The sequence below is a fragment of the Chaetodon auriga genome, chromosome 19 (assembly GCF_051107435.1).
Source record: "Chaetodon auriga isolate fChaAug3 chromosome 19, fChaAug3.hap1, whole genome shotgun sequence".
Taxonomy (NCBI): domain Eukaryota; kingdom Metazoa; phylum Chordata; class Actinopteri; order Chaetodontiformes; family Chaetodontidae; genus Chaetodon; species Chaetodon auriga.
This window is the reverse complement of record NC_135092.1, coordinates 15,528,818-15,539,425: the sequence shown is the minus strand read 5'-3', so window position 1 is coordinate 15,539,425 and position 10,608 is coordinate 15,528,818. Positions and strand designations below refer to the sequence as shown.

General features: G+C 41.4%; 1 protein-coding gene across 1 annotated transcript; it reads right to left on the bottom strand.

Moving 5' to 3' along the window:
- Positions 1 to 2,347: 2,347 nt before the first annotated feature.
- On the bottom strand, positions 2,348 to 10,512 carry LOC143337823 (inactive phospholipid phosphatase 7-like). The gene is made up of 3 exons (XM_076757710.1): positions 10,286 to 10,512; positions 9,374 to 10,124; positions 2,348 to 3,845 (listed from the first exon to the last, which is right to left on the bottom strand). The coding sequence occupies exons 2-3, from the start codon at positions 9,858 to 9,860 to the stop codon at positions 3,457 to 3,459; spliced, it is 876 nt and encodes a 291-aa protein (XP_076613825.1). The 5' UTR covers positions 9,861 to 10,124; positions 10,286 to 10,512; the 3' UTR covers positions 2,348 to 3,456.
- Between the last annotated feature and the right edge of the window lie 96 nt (positions 10,513 to 10,608).

The window sequence follows — 10,608 nt, the reverse complement described above, 5'->3', positions numbered from 1 at the left end:
TTATATTGGAAAACAATCCTTTCTTTCTTCTAGTTTTTCACTTATCTACATATTTACTCATTCACTCACCCTGGTTCTCTGGATCCTCAGAACCTAATAACAATGGGCATCTCTAATTTTTTAACAGCATGGCATCATTTTTACTTCACAAGGAAGTTGTCTGTAAATGAGCAACTTCTGCTTCTGCTAGCGCTCATAATGGTCAGACTGGTTCCTGATGATTCCTCCAGAGGGCGCACTTGTCTTTCCCTTCGTCAACCGTTCGTTTGAAAAGGCTGCAAATGTCCTGTATGCTTTTTAAAAATCACAAAAACTCAGTTGTGTTGGTGTTGCTCTCGTATAAAGTCATATTTGCGGTGCGCACATTTCAACTAGAAACAAAAAAGAACAATGGATAACATGAATTATCAATAACATCATAAATGTCTATTAACAGTGAGCCATTAAGATATATACTTATTGTGTGCCACTAAACACTCAACCAGTTTGGCCCAAACCAGTTTCTTGGGGGTTTATTTAATTTTTATGCAGCTATTTTGCAGACTACTGACAAATGCTTTAATTAGCCTGCAGGGATTTCAGGGGTGATATATTACACAAACAGAAGAAACATTTCCAAACATACTAAAACTCAAAAACCACTGACAGTCACCAGAATACCTGTGTGGGCTTATAACATGCTCAGAGCCACATACCTGCTGCATGCACAGATGTTGGTGGCACCTAGAGGGTTGTGGTGTCTAATGTTTCCTCTATCTATTGTATGCATAACTCAGAGCATGGCACAAAGGGAGCACAAAGACACAACAGTAGGACATGTGGTGTCTGTTGAGTCAGTGCATGTGGACCCTGCAGAAACAGGCCTGAGAGCACTATCAGCACTTACTCACAGGGATATTTTGGGTACATGCTATGCAGGGTTGTGGAGGCCTGGAATTTGGCGCAGAATCAAACAAACCTGCACTGGGACAAGCTGTAATTTGGTGATGCTGCTCATGTTTTGCAGAATAAATCCACATTTTATTTCACCTTGAGAAGCCTCATGTAACATGTGAAGTTAGGCTACTGCAGCTGAATAACTACTACTTCCTCTTTTTGTAAATGATTCTTTATCTATTTCTGTGCATACGTATTGATATTAAGTGTGTTTATGTGCAAAGTTTGTCATGGTGGTGGTAGTAATAGACATGAATAATCATCTTCTGGGAGCCACAAATGTCCACAGTAAATTTAATGGAAAACTGTCCATTATTTCTCAAACCTGCACTGGTCAAACGTTGTTGTATGATACTGTTTCTTGCTTTGTACTGAAGTGTTAGAAGGACAAACCAAACAGCTGACTGACAAGACACTGTATGCCAGTTTGCAGCTGTGGTACTTAATATCAAAGTTTAACCCCGTCTACGCCACATCTTTTGACATGTGGTCCAAATGTGCTTGAAATGTTTGACAACTTTTTCTGATGTCTATCAGTGCATACATGACCTGGTAACACATAGACTCTGTCTGCCAGAGGGTATTTCTGTAAAGCAGTTTCTGTTCCTGCTATCTGAACTGTTGCAGAGCGCACACACCAATGCATTGGTGTTGTTTCCTGTCAGATCTTTCTGTGGTAAGAGTAGTGTGACAGGAAGCTAGTGTCAAACCTTAGTCAGAAATATTCTTGCGTCAGTGTATGAATGTTAGTCAAGTAAACAATTAGGTCTAAAATGACATGAATGCAGTTAATGGGGAACTGCAAGACTAAGACCGAAACACTATTTATTGATTAAAAAACACTCAAGCTTTATGCCAATTGAATCCCTAATTTGCATGCTGCACAGAGCTCTAGTTGCATTGCAGCTGAAAATGTAATAGTGGATCTTCACATTTCTTTTTTAGTTTGATGCCAGGATACCAAATATTTTCGTATAAGTATACATTTATATAATGTATTTTAAACATACAACGACTAGAAATGCAAATGTCGGATGGATTCTAGTTCAAGGCTTTAACTTCTCAACACAGATCACTTTATTTCCTTGAAATTTACCTGAAAAGTACAATAACCACGTCAGAGCTGCCTCATCACTTGAGACCATGGACCACACTTCTTTATTCTTTTGCTGACCACGTTGTGCAGCATGTGATGCTTTACTGTCCATGTGACATTAGAAGCAGTCAAAGCTATTTGTCATGGACTTAACTTCCTTCAGCTGATTCATCAACATGATTTATCAAATCACGTTAAAGGGTGTCTTCCTTATTCTAGTCATTTAAAAATGAATTTAAAAGCAAATCGTGTTGACTGTAATCGGTCTTTTTGTGTTCACACATACAAATAAAAAAAAACAAAACACAAAGGCATCAAATTTTACTGACAGCCCACCTCGGTTTATTCATGAGATGGAGAAACAAAGTGAAAACATGATATACAGATCCCTGTACAGAAAAAAAGCAAACTAATGTACACAAAACTGTATTTACACACCAAACCAATGCACTGAAATATGTTTGCCACAAAAAAATAGCAGGTTTCATTCAAAGGTCCATAAAAAAGAAAAGCATTCAGAAAAGAAACATATGATTTATTCAAAACTGCTATTTTATATATTTTACTTTGTATGCCATCATTCACACACACACACACACACACACACACACACACACACACACACACAGACTTCATTTGTTTTGTGGGGCACATAATCAGTATCGCTCCTGAAATTAAAGAGCTTATGAGAAATACATTGTTAACAAAAAAAAATCACTTCATTAAACCATAAATGGCACATTGAAGAAAATTATACTCGACCCCATACAAAATAAAATGAATTTGGCGGCATCAAAAATAAGTTCATATTAGATAAACATACAGTAAAAAGATCAGAATCCAATCAGAGATAAACAAATATATTAGTCATGCCAATCAGGAATAATGTGGAATATCCAAATAACAATCACATTATATTTCATGTTACATCCAATATGACAGCCGTACACCAAACTCTATTCAGTGTTCAACACGGTTTCACTGTCCCAAAACTGAAAGCACTATTACTAGCCCAAAAAAAAAAAAATCCTTGAGGGAGGAGCAAGAGGTTAGAGAGAAGGAGGAAGTAAAAGGAAGTAGCATGGTAATAAGAATGAGTTCAGTCATGGATGAATCATATCAATGTTCATACTGTGAGAATCAAAAACTCCTACACGTACTTGTCAGTTTGCAGTTATCTGTATTTTCCCTTTATTAGTTGTACCTAATTTAAATTAAGCAGCAGTAGAGGCGTTAGACTTGTAACGGTCTTGTGACCTGCTTGTTTAGGGCATTACATGCAAGCATCTGATTTCAAATATTAATGTTTCTCTGTTCAAACCCTGTGATAAGAACCTCAGACCCCTGCAAAAATAACTACACAAGACCGTGATGTTACGACGTTAGTGTATCAAATAAGCCTTGTGTGCTAGCATATCAAAAGCTCAGGAAAAGGGGCTCCAGCTGAGCGTGCTTATGGAAATAAGAGTCTGACAGGTGCCTGATGAGAGCCACACCGTCTCCATCAAGGAAAAATGGAGCATGCCCAGTGCAAAGCCACACACCATGTCAGTGAGGTGGTGTTTCCCCAGCAGCACCCGGGACAAGCCCACCAGGAAGGCCCACAGCACCAACAGGATGCGAAGCGGCACAGCCAGGACCAGGTGGGACAGCAGGAACTTGGAGACCATGGCGGCCCGGCTGGCGTGAGCAGCAGGGAAGGAGTAGATGTCCATGGCGACGCAGTCCAGGAAGCCTGGCGTCATCTCCCAGGGTCCCCTGCGCTTCACCAGTCTCTGGACTCCAGCCACAGTCATGACATCAAGAATGAGGGCTGTTGTGAAAAAAGATGCGTTACTTAAACACAACAATGTAAAAATGTTAGCACTGTCATTGTGAACATGCTAGCATTGTTGTTGTGAGCATGTTAGCACTGTCATTGTGAGCATGTTAGCATTGTTGTTGTGAGCATGTTAGCACTGTCATTGTGAGCATGTTAGCACTGTCATTGTGGACATGTTAGCATTGTTGTTGTGAGCATGTTAACACTGTCATTGTGAGCATGTTTGCATTGTTGTTGTGAGCATGTTAGCACTGTCATTGTGAGCATGTTTGCATTGTTGTTGTGAGCATGTTAGCACTGTCATTGTGAGCATGTTTGCATTGTTGTTGTGAGCATGTTAGCACTGTCATTGTGAGCATGTTAGCATTGTTGTTGTGAGCATGTTAGCACTGTCATTGTGGACATGTTAGCATTGTTGTTGTGAGCATGTTAACACTGTCATTGTGGACATGTTAGCATTGTTGTTGTGGACATGTTAGCATGTCATTGTGAGCATGTTGATGTACATCCATACACACACAGCACCTTCCACATTATTTTTAACTTCTATTTTTAGATTTTTTTTTTTTTTATCATTGATATTGCTATACTTCTGTTTTATTGTACTTTTAAGCACAACTCTAATGCCCTTACAGTTTCTTATACTTGTAGAATCGAGAGGTAACGCTAAGGAAATCTTGATGTCAGCATGTTGCTAAGTGGGCCTACAGCCTCACAGAGCCGCTAAAAGGACTTAAGTAGACGCTAAGTCTTGTTAATTCTCTAAATAATGGACAGAACAATGGAGTGATGTACAGATAACTAACAGGAACATTGTGGTTTTATCAAGACCTTTCATATAATACAGTGACTCTTCACAAAAAGCAAAAGAAAAAAGACCTATAGTCCAAATGCAAACAGATATCTTGGCGACCAAGAATAACCAATAAGGCATACAACACTGAGCAGCATTTGCTTTGAGCCCACATACCAGACATTTGCAGATGCCTTTTATAGCTCCATAGCACTCCCAAAAATATCCCTACCATTGCCACCTTTAACTTCTGTTCAAGTCTGCCATCTTCACACACACTCAACCAGCCCTGCGCTAAATAACTGTCAGTCATCTGACATATTGGTTATGCTTCCCTGCTTCCCATTTCAGTCGCCCACTCGCTGTCCTAACGGGGCCATTATTTTAAACTTCTATTCCAGCTCCTTAAAGGCAGGCTAGTGGTGTCATGTTCAGGTTTGCTGGGGAAAAAATCAAAATGCTCAAACAAGAGATGAAGGAACAAAAGAGAGGTGGGCAGACAATGAAACTGGTGAAATGTGAGGGAGGACAGTTGTGGAGTTTGCTCCATGGTGTCCTCTGGTAGTCTACAAAGCACTGAGGGGAGGAAGAGGGTGTGCCAAGCAATGATGCATCATATAATCAGCTGTAAGGAGAAGCCTTCAGCTGACTAATACAACAGTGACAATATAGTTCATTTAAGCAGGTTTGTTTGGCCTCATCGGCACATTAAATGACCAAACTCTTCAGGAATGTGGGGATAATTGTGCAAAATTATGTTTTTTTTTTCCCAGAACAAAGCTCAAAAGTGCCTCCTGTGCTGGCAGATAGTGTGGCTCCTTCTTCCTAGTGAAGATATTATGCTGCAGTGCTGCTACTGTTAAGACTTTTTCAGCGTTATTGGCTGTGAAACACTGCCAGGACAGACAGCACAACTGCAGTCAGCACAGTGCAATAACATGTTTGAAGTCAGCCCCGGGTCAGTCAGTCATTGATCGCACAAAAACTGTTTCGAGCATCCAGACGCTCTCCATCAGTGAGTCAGATCCTGGGCGCTGCGCAGATTTACTGTTCAAGGGGAAACTGCTATATTGAGAATGGAAACTCTATCCCTAAGATGTGCAACAGGTGTGGGCAGATGAATGGCCAGGCAGCCATAAATCAACTTGCATTGTGAGGAAATCCCATAATGCCCATTGTTTCTCAAACTGGAGAGCTAAGACGAAGGAGTGCAAGAACAACACTTTATTCTTCTTTCCAGTGTCAGCAAAGGTGAGAGTCTCCCTGAGTATAATTCAACTGTGGCCAACCGAGAGCGGTAATTATCCTCTGTGGTTTTGTCACTACGAGCGACCTCTTTCACACACAAGTAGTCATGTGATCCATCATTGATATAAAAAAATACTGATTAAAGCTGCATTAATGGTTGTTATTGCTGAATTCCTCTGCTAAGAGAAAGTCAAGAGGTGCACACAGCAAAGCCCCTTAAAATGGTATGTAAAGCTAAATACTAAGCAAAGACAAAGACAAAAACAGTGAGAACATGGCCAAACCATGTGTGGTTGTTACTGTCACCACCCATGCAGGTTTCAACTACAGTACAGGAAGTTTGAGTTAGATTTTCTTGCAAAAGTGGTGATAGTGATGTTGATATATGACAGAGCAATTGTGCAATAAGCTGAAACCATTTCTGTAATGGACGCATTTTTACCACAGGTCACTGATGTGCATTTAAAGAGTGTGTTAGAAATCTACTCACAAAAGATAAACTTTAAATATGTCAAAATTAGACAAATGAAAAGTGTAGTTGCAACTAAAATGCGACCTTTTTCGTCTTTATATGAGTTGTCCACATATTTATTCTTTGAATGATTGTTAAAATGAGAACTGTGCGTGCTGTGAGGCAAACTTGGATTCTCTGAGAAATGGAGTAAGTAGGTCAATGGAGCAACTAAGTTATACAGAAGAAAAAAAAAACAACAGAAAACAGCAAAGAAGAACTACACTGCAGCTGATAAGGATGGGAACATCCTCTGCGCAGTCAAGGTCTGCAGCATGCCCAGTAGTCTTTCAGGCAGTCCCAGTTACTGTGTGACTACAACTGTTTTCAAAACAGTCTATGGGAAATATTTCTGCACTGCACAGTTCATACACTCATGACAGCGGACTGAACTAAACTGTTCCTGACAGGCCAGTCGGGGCTGATTACTTTCCTGTTAGGTGAAAACAAAACAGAATTTCAGTCAGCATTAAATATCAGTTCCCCACCCACTGTTCAGTATATTCATACATTTTCTGCTGAGAGACCTCAATAGGCCAGAAATGATCCCGGACCTGCAAATAATGAACAAGCATTTGGGGCTGAACAATGTCCCAAACACAATACAGGCATGTCCCAAATCCAGAGATTGACTGGCTTCCAATCAGAGCTCAATGTAGCTACAGCCTGCAGATTTGCAACTGCTTTTTGGTCAATAATCGGCGTTTGGGTCAAGACTGTGCACGTGTGCACGCCCGTACACACACACACATAGATCATCTTAAGATTCATTCTGAAAAATTTGATCTCATGTCGTCTGCTATTTGCTGCATAAATACGTTTAGATAAAATATGTTTGGATACGTTAAATCAACAACTCTCTCAGACAGCTGAACATAAGCTCATGAGATGATGATGATGAAGATCCATAAAGGTATGTATTATGTGGCTGTTGCACTGAATTGCATTAGACTGTGGAGGATGCTGGTAAAAACACAATGCCTTCTAGTTTTAAATGGATTAAATACATTTGGTACATCCACATACATATTTGTTGAGTTCCAATCTTGTGTTTTAAATTTTGGTCATGGGGCTAATTCTTAGTTTACATTTGTGTTACAGAATGTGCCTTTTTTCTCGAGTCCAGCTGCTGGCAGAGCCATTAATGCTGTTTGAAACATAGCTGATCGAAACTTCATATGAAGTTTTTACAAGATGCTTTGTGACTGTGATTCGTTTCATCGATTGTCACCTAAAAGAGGCTATTCAGAGCCTTTTTAAAATTCCTTTTTCTGGAAACTGTCTTCTGATGGCAGACACAACACACAAGGGTAAGGACTTCTTAATGTGCCTACCCAGAATGCCTTAGGCCTGGCAGACAACCTGCCTGTAAACTGCGAAGTTTATCTGAAACACAAAGGCACGCATGCCACAAAGCCTGGATGCAGCATCAGCATCAGTCTGCTCTGGGGTTGAGATTCTCCATCGGGGCCCAGAAGGCATCCACCTCCCTGCAGCTCAAACTCTCCAAAGCTGCAGCCACAGACTGGCATTTCGCACACAAGCACCTATAAAACAAGTCTATCAGGAAACTGTTTCATCTCGCTCCCTTTCTCTTTCTCTTTCTCTCAGCACTGTGGTACAGCACTCTAAAACACAGTGTGGATTTATATGAGACACGACTGACACAAGCTGATACTCACACATTAGCCTCAATCATGGGTAAGTATCAATACTCCTTCTGTCTATTTCTTCTTGCAAAGTCTCAACTTGCTGTTTTTCTTCTCTGTCAGCACAATATTTCTAATATGCCACTCATGACAATGATTAACAAAAGCTGTGTTGTACAATAAAGTGGATGAGTCTGAAAATACAACATGGTACCACTTTAGTCACAACTTATGAAGTATAAGTTTTAGCCAGTGGTAGTGAGGGAGGAAGTGCTAATACCACACTGTTGAAGTACAAGTTAAAGACCTGTATTGAAAATGTTATTTAAGTAAAAGTATGGAAATATACTTAAAATATTTAAAGTAAAAGTACTCAATGTAGAAAAATGGTACCTGTAACTACTATTACATATATATCATTAGATTATTATTATCTATATGTTAATGTAAAGGCAGGATTATACTGTTGCAGTTGGTTGATGTGATGCTTATTTTAATTTATTTTGTATTGGACTGCTACTAATGATTATTTTTATCATGTTATTAATCTGTGGATTATTTTCTCAATTATTTGACTGATTGTTTGGTTTGTAAAATTCTGAAAATAGTGAGAAATAATAATTTTCAAAATAATTGCCCATTAATTTTCCATCAATGGACTGATCATTTCCACTGTACCTGTATACACTGCTGGGTAGTTTCCTTTAAAACAAAACATCATATTTTAAGATCTTCGTATGTCCTGTGTGCAAAAATCTCAATCTGCAAAGCATCGAACTAAAACTGTCAAACAGCTGTTGTGAAGTTAAAAGGTACAATGTGAAGAGAAGCAGAAAGTGGAATGAAAAGAAAAAAAGCCACGTAAAGTACAATCACCTCAAATTCTGACTTACTTGAGTAGACGTAATTAGTTACATTTCTACTCTGCCTTATGGAGCAGTAATGAGTACTATTTTAAGGCTGTAATACTGTCTCTCATCCCATAATCTCTATTATCATACATAACATATTAATAATTTAAGTTACCAATGAGAAAGCCTTTGTAAAATATACCTTGTCATGAAGTCTTGCCCACACTCTTGCACGTAAAAAGTGCAATTTTACTAAACCCTTGTTTTTAACTATGTAGTGTGGACATGTGACTGTGGCCAAAGCCTTTTTCTGAGACTGTCACAGCTGTCTGACTTCGAACCCGGGCTGCAAAGACAGCCTTTAGACAAAGACATGATGTGAGTGCGTTTCATTGGGGACTGGCTTCTCCTGTGTGGTGCATTCTGGCCATTGACCTGCTGGTTGGTGAGTGTGGTGTGCCATTTACCGAGCAGCAGGTTGACCAGGACCTCTTGCCCGGCCAGAGTATTACTCCTTGTGAGACACACAATAGTCCCAATGATCCACGTGATGCCGTGCCCTGTAAGCGCCAACAGGGCCACCATGGAGCGGCAGCCGCCCCAGGAGGACGACGTGGAGGCGCACACCCCCATGCGCTTGGACAGACAGATGTCAATGGCGAGGAGGGAGTTCATCGCTATTCCCTTGAATGAAGGGTTCAGCTGCATACAGTCCTCCTCTGGCATTTTGCTGGGCTCTCTCCTGTCCTTGCTGCCACTGTCGGTTGGTTCTTCGCTTGGCTGGCTTGTTTGGTGCTTGATTTGACCCGGTCGCTTTGCGCTGCCTCGGCTCTCCGAGAGGTTGCCACCGGCGGCGCCGCGAAGGGGCTGATGGTTCAGGGACATGAACTCAGGTCTGCTCAGGACGCTGTTCCTCTCCCGCGCCCTGGATCTCGCATTTTGACTGGAGGGCATGTTTGGATCGGGCCGAGTTCTCCCTTGTGGGTGCAAAAGCCGATTGTCAATCTCGGGAAGATAATTCAAGTGGTGCGAGTTCACCACGACGGTGAAATGTCCCAGGATAAACCCCCTACTCCAGTCCTCCCCCTCCTGTGGCCTTAATAGATATATTTAGAGCCACTGGAATGTGCGATGGCCATGCTGTTTATACCGCGACCCATGCGCGCAGGCAGAGTGTATTGAATGGCATTTGCCTGGGCCAATCCCGTGAAACCCGATCTACAGCATGGAGATAACATAACAACATGAGCATCTTGTTCCGCCACAATATGGCACAACTACACAGCTGACAGGTGCTCTACTGCGTGTGCTGCTGTGAAAAACAAGCTCAGTGTCGAGAATGTGCAAGAGATACGCAAGACACGGTGTTGTCATCTTACCAGGCGGAGGATGAGTACAAAGCGCAAAGCATCGCTCTAAATGTCCCCCGCAGCCTCCATAACGCCTCTGATCTCCTGGCAGCGAGGGAAGGGGACTCTAGTTGAAAGCGACGCAGGCAAAACCTGAAACAGTTAACAGTCAGCCAGCATCACCAACAAAGGGTGAGGACAGGGCAGCGCAACATTCGCTTCTTCTTCCGGATCCGACGCAGTTTACGCACAACCTCGATTCAACATCTGCGCTGCGCTCGGCTGTGGAGCGGAGTTCTCCAAGGTGCTTAAACAGACAGCGGCAGGACAGAGGAGCGCACTGTCATCTGTGA

Bases quoted from the DNA above. Each gene is read 5' to 3' on its own strand.
- LOC143337823 (XM_076757710.1), bottom strand. From the start codon at position 9,860: ATGCCCTCCAGTCAAAATGCGAGATCCAGGGCGCGGGAGAGGAACAGC. The intron at 3,846-9,373 runs GTAAATGGCACA...TTTTCACAACAG, and splicing joins CCTGGTCAACCTGCTGCTCG to CCCTCATTCTTGATGTCATG.